The following is a 21,263-nucleotide window of genomic DNA, read 5'->3' on the forward strand; positions in this document are numbered from 1 at the left end:
GATTAATTTTCCAAATTATCTTCCTCATTAACTTCATAGGATTAAAGGCAAACAGCAGGCCTATCTTCTTGTTGCTTTCAGGGAAATAAGTCAGCTCTTTCAAGTTACCCAGCTCTTATTTTCTTTGACTAAATAGGTATTTACTTCTTTTCAGGTGAGCATATGTGCATTTCACAAAATTAAAAAGGATGGGGAGATAATCCAGAAGAGGAAAAAATTTCTGTGGCTTTTATGAGGTGTCTGTCATATGGGATTTGATTGCTTCTTTTTATCTATGTAATTTAATTGTTCAGAGTATTATACCTTGAAGCTGTTTTGTGAATCTTTAAGAATGAAAAAGATTTACATTGTTGGTTCTGTATCTAATTAAATGTGATTACAGTAATTTCCCTGGAGTAAACTAGTGCTGTATTTGTTTCAAGGTCTTAACCAACAGGAAAAAAAAGAAAAAAGAAAAGAAGAGGAAAGGCGCCTCTTTCCTCACAGAAGGTTATCTGTGAGAGTTACTTATGACCTGCTTTCAACTAATATAATTCTTTTAGCCACAAATAACATAAGCTCATGGAACTTACCAGGCTGTTGAATCCCAGAGCACCTAGAGCTTGTTTTAGTACGGCTAATTTCTCCCTGTTTTGAGGGTTGGCTGCTAACATTGTCTCTTCTGATACACTCTGGCTTAGATACCTGCACAGAGGAAAAACAGCATATATGGTATTTACAAGGCAGGTGCATGATCAAATTTTTGAAGTTAAACTCCAACTTCACATTTCTAATCAGGTTTATTGCAGATTTTTCTCAGCCTTTGGAGGGAACAGTACCAGTGACAGAATATTGTGCATTTCTTTCTTAAACTTTTGCATAAGACTCCCCCCAACCCCAACTTTATCCCTACATGTAAGCTAGAAGTTCAGATTGGATTTTGTACCACTGACAGTTTTGCCATTCTTGAACTACCAGAGATTCCCCTTCAGACGGAAGATTTGAGAAGAACTTCTGATAACTCTGACTGCTTTAAATTCCTCTCTTGCTGGCTAGGCAATAGATCAGCCCTTAACTGCCACAATGACCGTTCCTTCCCCCAGCAGCTGAATGGGTGATAGGTGTACTCAGCATCTCTCAGAATGAAGGAGTAACAGAGTACACAGAATAGTGAGTGTACAGCCCTTAAGGCTGTAGTGCTTTGCACACTGGGAAGCAAAAGGAAATTCTATGTACCTTCTCAAAGACTGATTAGAAGACAGAAAGAGAGACACCTAGTGCAGCAGCTAACTCAGGAAAGAAAAATCCAGAAGCAACATTAAGAGTAATAAAACAAATTAATCAAAAACTATAGCAAAACAGATTATTGAAAAGTGCAGCAATCTAGCCTTTACAACCATTTATTTTGAGCCTCTTGAAGTCTGTATTTTTAAAAGTATTCAGGTATCTCCACAGAGCTGAAATCACTAAGAATGAGGCATCTGAATATCTTACAGGATCTGACTTTGAATTACATCATACTGAGAATGTAAGATTTTTTCTTTTATCATTTTCATTAAATTATCATTGTCATTAAAATACAAATTCATCACACAATCTGCAATCTTCACAACTGTCACTTAGATAAACAAAAGAACTCTACACACCTCTATCCAAATAACATCGTCACTACACCAGCAAAGGTGGACAATTACTCCAGCCCTCACCCTTCACCACAATTACAACAAAAATTCCCCACAATTATTCTGCTCTCTACTAATGTTCAGTCCATGATCTTTCACTTAAGTATGGCAAACAATACTGGTTTAATTTTTGACAATTCTTGTTTACAATCATGTTCCAGTAGCACTATAGAGGAGACAGTTTCAAAATTAACTCCTGTTACCACGGAAGGTCTGGCAACTCTCTAGTACGGGTGGTAGTTCTTATAAGGGTGGCCTTTTACATGAATGTGTGTAGGAAGAATTATTAATATTTGCACTTTTCTAACTGATAATGAGGTTTAAGTAGTACGCAAAATGAAATAAAAAGTGCATTTTTAGCAGATCCATACCAGATTTACCAGCGTGGATTTCCCTTGCAGTCATAATGGCATAAGTTACCCCAGTAGGTGGGCAGAAGAATAATGATGGGGTTAAAAACGTGTGCCTGGGCGCATAAGTACCTTCTGCACCTGCAGGAGGACTAACTCAGCAGACACCTCAAGTATGAACAAGCCTCTCACATCAGCAGATGAAACTGGTGGTTCACACAACCACTGAGAACTTGGGTCTGCTAGCATCACTGCCAGAGCTTAGCACTGGTTCCTCAAGGTTACTAAAACATTAATTTTGTCAGATTGAGGTAGGTACAAATCATAGCACACCTGTCAAATCAGCTAGAGCAGATGATACAAAGTATAGCCAGCTTTATGTTGGTTTTTTCCTGGGGTTTTTTACATTGCCTGCAGGTTCAAAAGGAGCCTAGAATACATCTGATACTGAATCTGGCATAGAACCTATTGATGTAAAGGTTAATCCATCAGAAAACTTTGCACTCTTCTGAACTGCTGCATGAGTTTATGCCAGTAACATGTTATGCATCATGTGTTGGTGGCATTTTTGATCCATAATTAGGAAATTTACAACAGCAGACACTCTGCTGTCAAAATATTCTATTGTTGAATGTTGTAGGAGTTGGAAGCATATGGCCGTTTCTGCAAAAAAAGCCTCCTCCTCAATGGTTTTCTCCCTAAATAACTCTTTGTCTCTCTCTCTGTACTGAGCAGGGAGTAGTCTTTCCTGTCCTGTGAAGAGAATACCCCACACTTCTCCTTTTTAAGTAACCCCATTTAACCAGCACTTTTTTAGCACAGTTGAAATGCTAGCAGGAACTGTTGCTGCAAAAAGCTGTGTGAGCACGACCAACACTCATGAAAGCAGGCTGCAGCACAGCACAGTGGTGCAGAACGTTCACTCTGAGAGGAAAGAGCTGAGCTGCGGCATGAAACAGCTCATGTCAGTTCTTGCCTTCAGCACAGTGCTTGCTGATACAGCAGGGGGCAAAATGGGTACCTGCCAAACCAGGTGCCTATGGCTCTAACAAACCATCCATAAACTGCAGCATCTGCTGGGACTTGCCTGTTGGAAGAGAATCTGACTTTCCCAGCAATACACATCCTGAAGACTTAATCAGCAGATGTGCTGGTGCTCTTGGAAAGGGATGCAGTTGGGCATTTTCTAAGGTGCACTTCAATGTAGTTTCCCCAGTCTAAAAGCAATTAAATTATTTTATAACATTTCATGAGGCCCACTCATTTTCCAAACTATTGAAGGACTAATGAAATATGAAAAATTGCTTTGAAGATTTGCACATTTGACTGTTACATGTTTATGATATAGAGTATACTCATATTAAGGATGAATTAATTGTACGGAGTACTTGGAACAGCTGATGGATATCATACAACCCTTATGAAATGTAGGAAAAACACCATGTAACATAATATATTCTAGCCATACAAAGGAACACATTGTCCTAATTATTAAGTTCATTCTGCCTCAGAAACACAGCAATCTTTAGATAGCAATTTTTTTTCTTCCGAAACAGTTCCCTGGCATCTCCTTCTTTCCACCTTAAAGCTGTTGAGGACTACAAGGGTTTGAGACACCATTTGTGTCAGAACAATTCTTAATTTGTCCCCTCTCCTGCAAAAATAAGGAAAGGGGAAAGAGATGTGTCACAGTGCAGAAGTCCTAAGAATAATAAACATTCCTTGGTTGCAGATGCATCACTTTTCCATAAAATGTAAACGTCTTTCCAGGATGTGTATCTTTCATCATATCTATAGTGCATTTTTGTCTTTCAGCATTCAAGTGGCCTGGGCAGAATGACCACTGATGAAGAGGAACTAAACTGCTTAAAACATATTTTGAACCTACCATGGAGATTTTACTTAGGTTTTTGCTATTGTGAACTATAGCCATGAAAGCCTACAATGTTACTTGAGTGTGTGCAATGTTCCCGTAAGTTTCCAACCAGATAGTCTGTGGTCAAATGTAAACCAGACCCAGTGACTCCTGAGTTCTTTGTTGCTGATAATTTTAGTTAAAGAGGTATTACAGCTACACAATCCAGAGCTGATGCACACAGGCTGTGCACCAGTTTCATGCTTACTTAGTGCGGTTTTAGTAGCCTTACTGCCATATCTCTGTACAAATTCACTCTGCAAATGCACATTCACATTAGTTTACCATAGTTTTAGATTCTCAGATTTTGGATGAAGTTGAGCCTTTTAATTGAAGGCAGCTACTCAGACAGATGATATTTATATCTCTGGCAAAGTGACAAACCAAAGAGTTTATGCAGTTCTAGTAATTAACCTCTTTCTGCTGACTGTGTAACTATTTTTTTAAATCCTACCCCATGCTGGCATTTGCATTGGACTAGTACTTTCAACAGAAAGTTTATCAGCACACAAAAAAAAGTTTTAAAGACACGATCAGTGATTCTTATTTCAAAAAAGAAGAAACTCGCTGATTCACAAAATGTCTGTTCCTAAAGATAAACTAATCTAATTGTAATATAGTCACTTTCAGTAAAGCACAGTGCTGCATTGGATAGAGAATTTCTCCAGAAATGTAAAAGAGACTATATTGGTTTTCTTTCTGCTTTTTTTTCCTAATAGTTCTAATTTGCAGCATTGTAACATCTATTCTAGTCTCTAAAGGAAAAAAATACTATTTAGAAGAAAAAGTCAATGGTGGTAATCTTTTAGTATATTGCCTATCATAATATACAATTTTTGAACCATTATTATAATGACAACATAGATCAAATTTTCAGGTAGGTGTGCGACTGCTACAACCAAGAGCATAAAAAAGTACTTAGTATGACATTAGTTTCTTAAACATTAACCACCCATATAATTCCATAATTACCTTACCTTTTTACCTTATCATTCTCATTATAATTGTTACACTCATCACAATTATTCAACTTATATATTTGATACACAGATCTCTAATAGGAAGAAGAAATATGTTTGTCAGCTTACCTGAAAAATACTGAACTTTTGTGACATAAGCATATTTCAAAATTTCTTATATAACCCCACCAGTTAAAAACTTTGTTCAAGTAAGTAACCCTCTGCTTAGATGACTGAGCAAATAATGAGACTAAAGCTACAACTAGCTGAGACAAGCAAAGACTAAAAAGAAAAGTTTTGACTACCATTTTTCAGGAAAACAATACCTGATTTGCATTAATTTATTTTCTTTTGAACTATAACTCAAGAGCATTTAGTATCAAAGTAATCTGCCTTATTCAACCTAAACAATTCATGCAATTTCTGTTTATTCTTAGAACAGCTACATTTAGATAAAGTCTGTGAAAAGATAAAAATAAACAAGTTTGAAATCTGATAATAAACTTTGATATTTCACTGAGAGTAAGTAAAACATTACCAAAACACTATCCTAACCAGTTTGCATTTGTAGAATCTGACACCTGAAATGTTCAAGTATTCTGTAAGAGCAGCCCTTTTATGCCACACACCTATATACATATTGCTCTGTATGATACAGAAATATCTAGTTTGTTACAGTTATTCAAGTTGTATCTGACAGTGAAACTGCCTCAAAGAGATTTGTAGGTTGTGACCACTTCATCAGAAATTCCCTTTTTTCTGGACAGTTAAGAGTTGGGTTTCAATAAAAGATGTAAGAGGAAGCATGGATTTGCCAGATGGACACTTCATTTCAGAGGGCTTTCCTGAAGTAAATACATTTTGTCATGAAAAATTAAAGAACTCTTGGTAGGAGTATATTATTAAGTGGTTCTAAGTCACTAAAATTTTAGGATAAAGCCCTATGATGAAAAAAAGGGGGATGGCTGCTTCCCACTTGACTCCTTTCTTGAAAGAGGATGAGTGCTGACACATCTGCATTTTGTTGTACAGCTTTCTGGGCTACAGCAGGTTTGATATAAGGGAAACAGTACAAAATCAGTTAGTCTTGAAACTTATTATAGATGATAGTGAAGTAAATGCTGTTTGTGGTAATAAGGATTTCAGCGACCACAGTTAAGATCTTCAGTATAAAACCCCTCTGGTTATAGGCTAACAGCTTCATTTCCTAATTGTTTATACTCAGAACAATTTGGCCATTTGAGGTCTCAGAGTATTCTGAAGCTTCTGGTCTATGCTCAGATCAGAAACAGAGAACATATATTTAATAAAGAAAAAAAACAAAAACCAAAAAATTCAACCAAAAACAAACAACCAAAACTCCACAGAAAAGCAAGGGGCTGAATAAGGGTATCCTACTTTATTGGTCAGAAAAAGTGAGAGAGATCAGATGAAAGCATGTTTTGTCCAGGAATTAGGCCAAACAGAAATGACTATTAAAAATATACAATTCAACAGCAAACAATTATAGAATAGGACAAAGGGATAACTGAATGGACAAATTCGAGGCAGGTGAGGCTGATTAAGCAGTGAATCATCAAAACAGCATCTAGTAGAAACCAACTGAGTCAAGTATGCCTTGATAATGCAAAAAATTAATCATTGTATATAACACCCTTATTTACAAAGGCCAACGTAAGAGTCATGAAATAATTAGCACAGTTAAAGCTTGAACTGGACTGTTCTGTGTGATTTGGGGCATCCCATTTCAGGAAAATCAGGATCAGTTAAGAGAAAACCCAGAGGAAAGCAGCAGAAAATATGTATCAGAAAATAGACTTAAGAGCAAAACAGTTCATTAAATGTCTGTAAAATAAAAGACTGAGAAAAATAGTGCAAAGAAGAAAATTCCTACAGTCTGGAGGACTATACCTGGATGTTTTCAAGACCTGACTTGAAACAGCTCTGAACAACCTGATCTGATCTGTCAGCTGGTCCAGCTTGGGGCAGGCAGTACAGTAGAGACCCCTGAAGTCCCTGCCAAAATGAATTATTCTGTGATCCTGTGAAACACATTAAATTTATGTCTCAGATAAGATGGAATCTGTTTTTTTTTTTTTTAATCTCACATAAAATCAGTAATTTTGGCCCCAGAAAGGTGGGAGATCAAGCAAATATAGGTCATTAATTGTTGCAGACATTACCTGGACCTTTAAGTAGTCCCTAAAATGCAAAAATTGATTGACTACAGGTGTTAGAGCCATAAGATATCTGACGACGAGTAAAATTTGATCAGAAATTTACATTGTTCAATATCTGAAGGGATGACAGTGTTCTAAAATCAGAACAATCTTAAACACCAGACCCCTACCAAAGGATGAGTCAAAATAGGAAGATAATATTTCTGCCCCTCTGCTCAGGTCAGCAACCATTTCCACTAGTTTAGCTAGTAGTTAAAAAAGAACAGCATTATTATTTTTTGAGAAGGAAAATGTCTTCTGATCTTGAAAATAAATATTTTGACACCAAATTCTAAATCACCTTCCTTTTTTAAAATTTTAGAAAACTAAAATTTTATAGAAATTAACCTCAAAATTTAAGAAAAACCGATATGAACAATTTATCATCAGGAATTTTCCAGACACTTTCATTACCTTTTATGAGCTAGAAACCAAATAAAACCACTTTTAGGATTTTTTTTATACCTTCAAAATACCTGCAGAAATAGTATTGCTGGTTAGTCAGAAAATTCCCAGCAGTTGTTTTAAAAAAAAGGTGGGGCACAGGACCAAACTCTTGGAATTGATGAAGATATCCCATGCATGCTGGATCAAAATAGTTGTCAGTACACATGCTATGACATCACAACATCTCCAAGCCAATACAACTTAGATTTCGTATCTAGACAGTAAATGTTTGTACCTTCCACGTGAAATTATTTATTAATAAGGCTACCAGGATGACTGAAAAATAATCCTTTCTTGCACATAATCACTCAGGGAGGATAAGATCTTTATTCTACTGGGCTTCTGGGTAAAGGTGTACAGTAAATGAACTCAAGCTTACTTTACTTAGACTTTAGTTCTTATGCTTGGTCACTTATGAAGTGAAAAAAAAGATGGGGCTGGAAGTCACAACAGAAACTTTGCTTATTCCAAATACTATCCCCAGACAGAAAACCACAAGTTTAAAGATCTGGGAATGATAGAATCATGTTCCTGATAAGAACTGGGAACATGAATGGGAACACAGATGAAGCTGCCCTGGCTTTAGCTCACAAATCAGTTACGTTTTCTTTCTTTGGCGTGGCTGTGACAAGAGATTTTCAAAGGACCTCTCTGTTTGCACAGTAGATCCTGTCTTGATACAAAGGTTTGGACCAGATCTCTGGAGGCCCTTTTTAAACCAAGGGCAAAGGAAAATATTATTTTTCTCTGTTTATATTCCTTTAGTTGGGAAAAGAAAAAAAAAAAGAAAACAAATGCATGAAAAGAGCTGTAAGTCATAATCTGTTCTTTTTTGAGATACCCGGCCAACTGGTTCCTCTGAGGAACTAAAACTTCCATGGGGTGCTTTCTTCTGCTGATCCACTTGCCCACATGCCATTTCTCTGCCATTAGTACGATACCTCTTAACTAACCCCTAGAGAAATAGAATAATATCAACTCCTATTCTAGCACAATTGAACACACAACATAGTATATTTTTTTGCTAAAAAGGAGTTCAAAATTATTGGGTAAAGAATTTACATGGAAGGGGCAAAGAATAAATACTTAAACCAATCACTAAGTACAGGACTCTATCAGTACTTAATTAGGCAGTGCAAGCCACTGCCGATCATGGTATGAATCAGAAATTCTGGATTTTGTCTATAAAGCCCTTATTTCTTTTACAAAAATGCCATACAAATAAAAGTCCTAACATTCCTTCACCTATTCAAAATATACAAAAAAAGGAAAAATATTAAAATTGAGATCCTGATACTTCATATTTATTTATCCAAGCCAGAATGTTTCTGTTCTACTTTTAGGACAAAAACCCCATGGTTTTTTTTTTTATATATATATAATGCCGTTAAGCCTACAGAAACCTGTTATGCAATAGTTCTCCAAAACCATTATATGCTGTCCAGTTAAAGAAATTTAGAAGAGATAATTGAAACCAGGCTCCTTCAAAACATCACCTTCATCCTGGATATGATTTCCTGCACACATCTACCCTCACACAGAGGTGTCCAAATTCTTTCTAATCGTGATGATGGGCAGGGTGTAGAACTGAGTTGTCACTTGCTATGGAGCATGAGCTGCTCCATGAGTCAGCTTTATAGGCAGCTGGTAGGAAATACTGTGCCCACAACCTAGAGAAGAGTAAATCAGTTAGACTGAATGGATTCATATATGCCTTCTGGAAGCATTTTTATACTTCTAATGCTATAAAGGCTTTTATTGCAGCTTGACCTTAATTAAAATGTGTCATTAACAAGCACACATAAGTATGGTCTCAGTCCCAGCTTCTATAAAATTCTGCATCAATTGTTCCAAAACCAGACATAGACAATGCCCATCATGACATCATATTTAGTGATTTTAGGCCACTGGAAAAACAAGAAGAAGTTGGTTTCTTTTCTTGCCAGGTGTACAAGTACTGTGAAGTAGAATAATGAATTATTTCACCACTGTGTATTGTCCCAGTTCAGCAAAGCAGTTCTGTGTAACTAACTTGAAACACATCCTTTGTCCCACTGATTTCAGTTGAAATTTTAGTATCAAAATAAATGTCAGTAACTGAAAGTTTTAGGTGAATACCCTATGGTGAGCTCTGGTAGGCAGAGAAAGAAGGAAAGGAAGACTAGAGGTATATAGAGGAGGAAATAGGTAGTACTGGCAACCTATACTTTAAGCTGTCCCAAGCATTGCTTACACAATTTCTAGGCCTTAATATAACCTTATCATACATTTATTTCTATTCTATGCAATGGAGATTCCAAAGACACACAAACATTCATGAACTGTAACTGTATGACCTAAGCATAGTGCAGAAAACACAGTATTTAGCTATTTAGTTCAGATGAACCCCTGACCCATCACAGCCATGGTACTTTTTGCTCAGCACCATCTGGGGTGTCTCTGATACACTTCACAATGAGCCACACAGACTTATCTTTAGGCTCTACTTGTCATTACATAAAGTGTAAACCAAAACGTTATTACAAAATCTTCATTAGTTGATGCTTTGTTGCTTGAAAATTCTCAAGAGAGCCAACGTCACAGGAGGATGAAGCAGTATTTCATAATCAGGTTCCAGCTCTAACACAATAAATATGCATGTTGTGGGTGTCATTTAATGTGACACTGTATTAAGAAGCATGGATTAACAAGCTAAATCCCTTCCTTCCCCTTATTAGCGCTGCCCAATGAACCATGTACTTGCACAATCATGCGAAAGGCGTATGGCTTTTTCCTTTGCAGCCCCCATCACTCCTTCCCAGCCAGTTCAGGGTAGTAGCCCTGATTAAGCACAATGGTCATCACTAAAAATTCAACATTACCAGATGAGTTAATTTTTACTTTAACTTCAAGTAGAAATGATAATATCTCAGATATGGGTTGGTTACAGACAAAATGTAAGCATTTTAAAAAAAGTTTTCTTACAATTTGGTCAGTTTACTGCCCTCACATTAAATATTTGTGAAGTCTTTTTCTGAAATATATCAATTTTTTGTATAAGTTTAGCTATTCCTGTGACTACTTACTAAATCCCAAGATGCAATTTAGGTTTGTTTGGCGAGACTGAAAATTAATGACTTCATAGTTTTACATATGTTTTAAAAGCATGCTTTCAAAACTGCTGGAATGAAGGGCACTGAGTATAAAAAAAACAAGCCATTACCTTTCAAAAATAAATTCCACTAATCTCTACCACATTTGCAAACTCACAGAATAAGAAATTTCAACAAACATTTTCATTTCTTTAAATATCTCATGTGAATATGGGAGGACAATGTATTCTGCTTAGTGAGGAAAAGCTGCTTTGCACTTAGCACTGTTTGATATGTAAACAGGAATGAGATAAAGACAAAGCAAAACAGTTGACATCAATGAACTAAACAACATTTACAGAACATGATAATGAATAGTTTCTGGCTTTTTTCTCTCAGGGAAAAAGGGCATGTATTACTGCCTTTTTTTCCTGTGTCTCCAGTTTTTAAACCTATTCGAATCTGAACACATTTAATATCCTTTGAACCTTGTTACACTATAGCACTGAGCTGGAGTTACTGCTAATCATTTGAGTGCACATACTTCTGCTCGTAACTTGTGCAATAAAGTACCAAAAGCACTATTTAAAAAAATATGAATAGCTTTGTTAATGTCAAGAGGTATCAGCATAATATTAATTAACAAAACACTGCAGACAGATTTGATGACAGCCAGAACACAGCTCTTATTTTTAGTTTTCTAAACTAACAAAATAACAAGTTATGTATGTGTTTTGTAAACTGGTTTTAGCACAGAAAGCTTGTATTAGCCTGTGTGTTATCCAGTAAGTAGTTTTGCCTTGGTATTTTATAAAACGAAATTTCAAATAATTCTGTAAGAAAGACTATGTGTAGTATGAAGTACATAAATTTTACAAATAGTGGATATAATGAAAAGGAAAACAGAGAAATATATTTTGGTCTTTATCCTCAAAATGCCAAATGTTGGTGGGCTACAACCTGGTATGGTTTTTTTCCTAATTATATTGATAATCCTGTGGAATAGGTTGAAATCAGAGACTCAGGCATTCTGTTCCTAAAATTACATAAAAACATAAATTTAGAATTATTCCATTAAAGAAAAAAATGAATGTGCAACAGGAGTGACTCAAAATAGAAATTTTCACACCTCTGATGGTAATACAAGAATTAATACAGACAGGATACCTTGAACTGTTTTTCTGACTCATGAGTCAGATATTTTTACAGGACAGAATCATGAGATCATAATTCTGTGAACTATCACTCTAAAAGCATAATTTTGAAGCTTAATATACATGAAATAAGCAGCATAATGCTGATGGTGATGAAAAAGTAGCAAATACTGAGCATTGCTGAAGATGTAAAAACAATAAGCCAGTCTGCATGCGAGTGCAAACTGGTCCAATCCATTTCCTGAAAGGCTTCAAAAATTGTTTGAACTTTGCTTCTAGAACTAAAAGCAACTTTATATTTCTGTGTTCAGACTTACTTTGGCATTAGTTGCCAGGCAGATGTCATGAAGTTTATGAGCCTCAAAGGCATTTCTCCACTTGCCACTTTTAAAATGCTGATTCATCAAATAAAGCCTACTGTGTTAAGAGCCACAGTATCTGATCTAAACTATAAAAAGCACTTTGGGAACCTGCTTATAACTTTCACCAGTATCCAGTTAAAATACTGATAATATGCTTTAAAATTATTTCATATAGACACTGATTTTACTTCATGAATCAGTTTCAGAACAGCTGATTTATAAGAAGCCCTCTTCTTCCTGTATAAGCAGGTATGACCATGTGTATTCAGGTGTGTATATTAAATAAATAATTCTGAACAGTAAGGTCCATTTAAAGCACTTTTAACTTGGTCAAAAATAAAAGATAAGGCCCCCCAAGCCACTAGGCACTCTAGGGACTTTTGAAATACTGGGAAATATATATATATTATTTACTTAAGAATGACTTTTTTTTTTAGAAGTATTAATATAATTAATTCATTCATCAATAACAATTGTTCACCTTTCATGGGCTAAGAAAGTCTCATACAATACACGAATGTGATTTGGTCCAGTACCAAACTTTATTGTAACTTACTTTTTTCTACAAAGCAAGAATATTCTCCTTGCAACTGTAAATGGAGCAAATTCATATGGATTTATATATGTTATCTATTTAGCAATCAACAATCCACAATCAATAGTTGCCACTCCTTTAATGTAAGAAAAGGGTTCTGCTTTTCACACAGCCACCAAGCTACATGATGCTGCACACAGAGTTCAGTAATGGAGAATCCCCATCTGCTCTCCCATGCTCAGCAAGACCAGTTTTGTCCCCCCCACCTCAGGACCCATTTCTGTCCCAAACGCTTTCCAGGACAGTCCAAAATGTGAACAGGATGGATGTATGCGCCTGTTTCTCTCACATCTCTTCAGCCCTCCCAATAAAATCAAGTTCCATTAAAGGTCACAAGTGAAATACTTCTGACACTAAATACCCTGCAGTGTCTTCCTTTGCCTCTGATAAGGCACAAAGCACCAAGTACTCGGATGCTTAGCAAACCTGAAGTAAACCTCAGAGGTTGCACACCAAGATCTCGATTGAAGGGCTGCATCTAAGCAGGTTACTTGGGTGCTGAAGGAACACTGACCTTACAGTGTATAAAATGCTGTCCCTAAAAGACATCTGAAGATTTAAATACTTTCATGGTTTGTGTGTCAAAACAGGACAAAGAGACTCCCTACTGGGTCTTAAAGCTAAAATCCACACTGTATTCACACATAGGGATCTGCAAAGTTAGGTTTTATTCAAATACATTGCTTCCTAACAAAATGAAAACAAATGCATTTTTAAAGGTAATAAAAACAAGCAGACAAGAAAGATGCTCATAGAATAAATTATGTTTTAAAGTAGTCCTTTTCCCCCTAATATATATGGGAAGCAGGAATGAGAATAGATTCAAGAAGATTGTAATTGCATATTTAAAAAACAGGCTTCGGAATAAACTACATAACCAAAGAATTTGAGATGTTCCCATTTGTTCCAGTTTTGTCTTAGGGGCCAACCTAATTCCACAACATACTCACTGAAGTTCAGTTCATTATAGGACATATTTTAATAGATGCTGCCTCCATTCCTCTTATTTGCTATCTGACTTAGGAGTCCTGTTTAAACAGGGGATTAGGTCTGAAATGTGGCAAATATACATAACAGAGCTGAAAATATACTGGGAAAGGAATCCCAGAGACCATGATGAAAATGGGGGAAGGACTGCAGCTACGAGAAGTACAGATGCATCTCCAATAATGAATCTGATTTCTCTAAAACCAAAGACATGAGTTATACAGAAGCAAACACAAAGAAATACTTGGAAATATTAGGATAAAAATGTACAGTCTCTAGCAGTACCAGTGTTAAGCCATCTCTATTTGAGACAGAAAAGTGATATAAAAATAAAATCAAATTATCAATGATTTTGATGGAAAGACACATAGAATCATCATCATTATTGACAGGCTTGGGTTGGAAGGGACCTTAAAAACCATCTTGTTTCAACTCCCCTGATATGGGCAGGGATGCCACCCACTAGATCACAGTGGCAATATTTATATCAAAGAAAGGTCATATAGACTTTCCCTGTCCTTTATTCAATGCGGAAAATTTTAATAACATAGAACAGTCTCCAATTGTTTTTCAACAACCTATTCCATTAAATAATATATTTCCCTATTTTAATTATTATTTTCATTAATAATGTTTACAGTGAAAGGCCACAGACTTATTTTTACAAGTATTTAGCACTTTTCTTAGTCTTCATAAATCCTTTTCTTGGTTGAAAACAGATCACGAGACTGGAGTCAGCGTACCAGCATCAAAGTAAACACTGCAATTATTGTGTAAGTTTAATACTAAGCTGCAATGAATGCCAGCTTGGTAAACTGATTTCTATCAGAAGCCATACATAACACTTCTCTGCAATTATGATTACAAATACAGTTTGTTTGTCAAATGGTATTTATACATTGTGCCTCCTTCTATCATTTCAGTCAGCAGAAAATTTGTAGTAAGTTTTTTATTTCAGAATTCTTTCTTGATTTGTATAACTCTGTGTGCAAACTGCATCTTTTCTAACAATTTTTCTCACCCATTTTCCTACTATTCGAGAAACGATTAAACTTACAATCAGACAAGCATAAGACTTATTATCACAGACAGGTTACAGATCAAAATCAGAGAATCATAGAATCACTAGGCTGGAAAAGATATTTAAGATCATTTAGTCCAAAATCCAGAACCTTGAAACACTCTGGACCTATTCAGCTCTCTCCAGAGTGTCTCATTGTCTGATTCAGAGTTCTGTTTGCTCAGGTCTGGTAAAAATACAGCTTTCCCTGGTTCAATGGGCTAATACAGGTGTGCATTTATACATATATATATATATATATATACTTTGTGCCATGATTCCAAGAGATGTGTCATAAACTAACTGAATATAGACAAGACCAATACACAGAATAAAAAAGTTCCAAAGATCATCTGCGTGACGGGTAATTCATTGAAAGATATTCACACACCATTCTGTCCCATATTACATTGCATAAAATAGATGCCAGAAGCCAGACTAATAGAATTGCCATTCTTAGGAGCTGTATAAAACTAAGTTCCTGATATCCTCTGGTCATTAGCACTCAACTAGCATATTCAGAAAATTTTAATTTGTTACTTGTAGGCTTTAGACCGAACTCAGTTTCAGTTACTAACTACAGAAAATACTGTGCAAATCCAGGAATCAAAGGAAATTGTAAATGGCACTAATCTCACACAGCCAGGTTTAACCTCAGAGTAGTGGTAATTCTGAGTTAAGATTAATGAAAGAACTAGAGGAAGAAAACTATGCTACACTTTGGGTTCACCTTGCCTGACTTTCCTAGAGAGAGCTGTCTACCAGTGCAATGAAAAATACATGGCAGCACAGGGAGCTGAGTGAAGAGAGCAAGTTCGAACAACGGTGAGCGGTATCACCTCCACTCAACCTAACACTGACATGAGCTGGGTTCAGCGACTGGGGGTCTGTATGTCAATATCAATTTCTGAAACAACCCATTCCTGAGTGGAAATTCATCTACAGTAATTGTATCAGGATGATTCTAAGAGTGACTTTTGAAACATAAATTGCAGAACTGTGTTATCATGATAGATTTATGCGACGTAATAACTAAATGGTATAAGGAGCTGAAACCACTGAATCTCCCGCCACATACGAGATGATTAGCAACCTAGTAAAGTGCAGAGAGATATTTTGTACTTTAAGTAAAAGCCAAATTAACTTTTCTACCATTTATGTGAGTAATCACATCTACTGTTAAGCCAGGGTTTCTACGGCAATTTCACCCCTTGGAGCTACATCCATTTTCTGTCTGACGTGAAATACTGGTGGGCTTATTAAACAGTCAGCACTTAAATTCTTCAACAGAGGATCAAATTTAACCTGAATATATGTATATAAATATGTATATATATATATATGTATATATATATATATATATAATTTTTACAGTTTTCTGGAGATTTCTTTTTTCTAACAAAAGGTTGAAATTGGCCCAGAAACTTTAAGTGTAAGATACTCATCAACAGAATTCACAAAAAATTGGAGAATCATCTGGTTAAGTTTACTTTTGCACTTGTTTTCCCCATTTAAAGTAATTTATTCTAAACAGTGTTCTATTGTATGTATAGTTTTCTGCTAAAATGAAGACAGATGTCTTCAGTAGACTGTAAAGATCCCAGTGCTCTTAATTACCAGGTTTGTTTCTTTCTTTTCAATTAAACAGATTTCAGTTTTTTCTTGCCTCCTATTCTTCATCTTTCATGCCATAGACTTCTCTTATTTCCTGCACCTGTTTCTATATCACGTTTACACCAAAAAAGACAAAGCCTTCCCTCAACCAGAGAAATATCAAATTATATCAATGTCAGTCAAATGAAGTAAATGCAAGTTTGTGGAATAAAACTAAAGATGCAAAAGTAAACTGACTAAAGCAATAAAAAGGCAAAAGCCAGAGTACTTTTATATGGTCTGATGCAATTTTTTCTATCCCAAACTGACACCAAGAGAATGTAAATTACCAAATATTATCAGATATCTGAGTTCCTTTAGGACAACACAGAAGTACAAGGAACAGTGTCTTGGCTCTTCTGTACCACTATAAATGTTAAATTCATTCCTGAGAAAACATCATGTGTTCATTTAAACATAGTTTTACAGGCTCAACTTGTTAGAATTATGACGGAGAGAGAAACAGTTGTTGAAAAGAGAGGTAATCAAAATGAATTATTTCTTTGCCTCTCAGAGTCTGCCAATGGAGGACTGAACATCCTCTGCCACTAGTCAATCAATATGTATGAAGAATAATACAATGAAGAGAGGATTGTTAACATCAAATGAAAGAAAATACCCAGAGGAATATGAGTTTCATATTTGCACTCTTGAACAAAGCAGAATTTCTACAGCATTTATTCTGAAAGCCAGACAAATAACAATTACACTTGGGACCTCAGACAAAGACCCTGAGCTGTCTCAGACCTATTTTACTACCTCTACCTTACTAAATAAAAATTCTTCCTGAATTTCAAGTTAATGAGTGTTAAACATCACTGGAGGTATAATTTTTTAAAGTATCCTTTGGGAATAAAGCAGTAATATCAAAAGCTGCTAATGTCAAAACTGGAATAAATAAATTAATCATTAAAATCCAAAGCTAAGTTGCTTCTGCTTTCAAGTAGAAAAATGCTTTGGATACCTTGACATGTAATTAGAATGCAAGTGTGTAGGTGTGTATGTAACTAAACCTGAATTCAGGATGAACCACCCAAAACAACTGCACAGATACTCAAAACAAATATTGTGAAATAAAATGAATAACATAGAGGTATACCTTATGCATGAGGTATAGATATCTGCAAATAGAAAAATAACCACTTAATTTGCAAAGTAAAGCAGATGATAGAAATGAACATTTCAGTTTTGTTTTGAAAACCTAAGATATGATCCTGGTTACATATTCTGTAATTGCAATGCCAACCTCCTAGTAATGTATCTTGTAGGACACAACCATCCAAAAATGTCTCACAGAAAGGGGGTTTAAGACAGGGGAAATGCAGTTAATTTTCATAAAGACACTATACATTAACTTTAAAACTGACATTATTGTCAGCTATTTCCTGAACATTAACATACTCAGTGATGATCTTAAGGAGGAAGGTTTAGTCTACATGGTCCAGTCATCATATTTCCCCTATTAAAAAACACTGAAAAATTTCTTAGCTACTGTACACTAATAGGATCCTTAGGGTTCCATCTAATTTTCACTAAAATATGGCAGCTTAAGCCTAAAACATGAGACTAAACCTAAAAGCTAGCTGAAGAGAAGTGAAGCACACAAATAAGAAAAATGAGATGAGTTAGAACATAGAGTAAAAAATCAATATTTTTGAATATTCTTTTTTATGAATCAATATTGAATAATAATAAAAAAATCCCCAAACCTACACTCTGTTCTATTTTTTAATCTCAGATATATCTGAAAATATGTATTTTGAAATCTTACATTAGAATTAGATAAAATTAGTTCTACTCAATATAACTTTGAAACACAACGTTGTATCTTAATACAACATATAATATAGTTTCTGGTGTCCATCCTCAATAAAACTGAATTAGTCATGATTTTTACTATCCAGCATAACAAATCACACGCATCAGTCATTTACTGGAATTGTCTCTCAATGCTTCCTTTGAAGTGCAAAGATCAACAGTGACACTTAAAGGTCATGGTCCAAGCGATTAATGGAGCCTGAGCTCCAAATAAATAATAAGAGAAGAAGAGCCTAAGGAAAAAACCCACAAAAATATAAACGTTCATTTTGGTTCAATTCCTGCTCATATAAAGAAAAAAACAAGTTGAAGAAACTCATGAGCACTATTTTCTCAGAAAACCTGCATGAATGAGGAAAACAAAGGAAAACTGAAGAAGGTAAGAGTATTGGGATAAATGGGAACTGGAGGCTGAAGTTATAAGAGGGCAGGGAAAAACATATTAAAGAGAACAGTGTGAAAGCACATTTTGCTGCAATATGCATATCACCTACACACAGGAAAGATGGTTCAATCTCAAAAAAGAAATCAGTTTAAAAGTTCAGACATCAGTAAATACACTGTAAATAGGAAAAGAATACATGGTAAGCCACAAAAGTAAACAAACAAGAAAAGCGCAAAAGGTAACAGGCAAAATTTAGACAATTCTTTTGATATTGAAAATATTCCAGATTACACAGATATCAAACTCACTCAAAAAAGTTTAAATCTGCTCCAGAATCTCAGACAAATAATCTGCTTTAGATCTCTCTCCATTACTTTCCTGATAACCAGCCTGGTTTAGTTTAGCTGTCAGACCTTGCTGGAATCTAAGTAAATGGAATTGCCTCATTACATTCAGAATGTACAGATTTTGCCCTTAAAATAGTACTACTCATTGCAAATCAGAATTTCATGGTAGCATTGCAAGAAGATAGTCAAGAAACAAATGTTCACAGTTAAAGCTTTTCTCTACACAGCTGAAATATAAGCAAATTGTATCAGGAAGATGTAAACTGATGGAAGTGAATAATTTTTACATTTTTTTGTTACCACGCAGTTTAAAAAAAACCAACAAACACCACAAACTGTTTTATTTTTACTTAGGGTTTCACCTCTTCATATTCACTTATTGTACTGAAACAAATCCCAGCAAAAATAACTTAGACCTAACTGCCTTGTTTTTGAAATCTCCCTTGTGTTTGAAACTGTATCTTCATACTACCACATTATTTAGAAAGATTGTCAAGTGTGTTTCGAAAGTCTTTATATTCTTTGCTTTCTAGGCATGATAGTATACACAACTTGAGCTACTTGTATTACTGCATTGTTTTTGAAGTGTGAATGTACTTAAAATTCAAGATTTTTGGAGAAAAGGAATGTGCTGCATGTAATCAAGTTAGGGCAGGAAAACCTGTACAAAAAAACCCCAAAATAAACAAAAAACCCCAAACAACTTGTTCAACCAGGACTTGAATGCTTGTTTTAAATTTAAGAGACCTTTGGAAGAAGGTCTCTTTGGAAGAAGGAGGACTTGACCTTCAAGAACATTCAGCTTCAGGGATGGTGATCCTAACATCTCCTGCCACAGCTTCTCTCTCCTCCTGTGCTGACAAATCCCATAATGGCAAAGTGGAATACAGCAGAGGAACCTCTGAGTAGGATCTTTACACTCCTTCCAAAATGAAATAAAATTAACTCCACTTTCCTGATAGCCTAGAGCTTTATTCTGACAGCAGGATTTTAAAACTAAACTGATCCTCAGCAGTGAAGTTCAGGGAGCCTCAACACTAGGCTTTACTGTGGTGAGACTCAGAATTTTGGTACAGCTAACTTATGCTGAGTTTCATCACACAAAGTCTAATGGCAGTTTAATAAAGTGATGTAACTTGGCACTTCATACAGAAATTATCATTCCAGCAGGATGAGAACATCTGATGCAACTTTACAGATCTAACAGTTTCATTCACAACATTTAAATGCAATTTATTTTGTAATTTAAGTCTAACACTTGCTTGGATTTTCCTCTAGTCATCATATACCGATACCAACCAACATCAGGCAAATTGTGAAGCAAAGGCATTAAAATGATCCTGTGTAATCACCTCTGTGAACTGAGCTAAACCAATCTATCACCACTGTCACTTCTCTTACTGCTCTCTGTTTCACCTTGGTTGCAATATTCATCAGTAAGTTTGCACCTAGTGTAACTGTGAGGCTAAACTTAATGAGCTAGAAAAGCCAGTACATGCTTTTATTGTGAGGTTAAACTTCACAGACCCCAAATTACTGATTACAACCATGGACTGTATCTGCACCCAGGAAAAAAAAAACAATCCAGAGCAAATCAAGAGCAAATTGAGAATATAACTTCAAATTGCTTATGTCTCTGTGTTACAATAATTATCAAGATAAAGAAGTCCTAGACTTCTTTGAAACACAGTAAATTAACAGAAATTTTGGAATTTTTCAATCAATGACCTGCTGATAAAAATCAGTTTCTGAATGTAATAAATGCATGGGATTAGTTGCAAATCAAAAAGCTTCTACTTGCCCTTTCAAGACTCACTCTTCATTTCTGACAGGCTTCCCTTGCTCAATCTTGAAAATTGATCTTACCTTTCAGCAATTACTTCTGCCTTTATCCACCATGATCCACATGCAGATTCAATGGAAGATGTATTCACTCAGATCCTTTCCTATGTAGATTAAATGCTTGCTACTCTAACATCCTAGTTGTGCATAGGCTCAATAAAAAATGCCCAGCTATTTGTCTTCACGTGATGCCTTAGCAATTATAATGCTTGCAAGAACACACATTTTAAGTTTCTGAGTGCAAGCTCCCTCTCAGGACAGCACCAAACAGCAGAGATTTACAACCAGACAACTTCCCCTAAACAATGGGGAAAAACCCCAGCCCCACAGAAATTCTTAGTGATTCCAAAAGGGAGGGATTTCGCCTCTAAGCAATTTACATTAACTCTCAGTCCGGGATTATATATTACATAAAACATGAACTACATCTCATCTTTT

General features: G+C 35.5%; 1 protein-coding gene across 1 annotated transcript in view; it reads right to left on the reverse strand.

Moving 5' to 3' along the window:
* MYO16 (myosin XVI) overlaps positions 1–21,263 on the reverse strand; it is a gene marked incomplete at both ends in the record, with an annotated part of 287,015 nt that overhangs the window by 118,100 nt on the left and 147,652 nt on the right. Inside the window, 1 exon segment of the mRNA XM_082277664.1 lies at positions 573–684. Within this exon segment, the coding sequence (XP_082133790.1) occupies positions 573–684 (112 nt within the window).

The sequence above is a fragment of the Coloeus monedula genome (genome assembly GCF_965178545.1).
Source record: "Coloeus monedula genome assembly, chromosome: 3".
Classification (NCBI taxonomy): domain Eukaryota; kingdom Metazoa; phylum Chordata; class Aves; order Passeriformes; family Corvidae; genus Coloeus; species Coloeus monedula.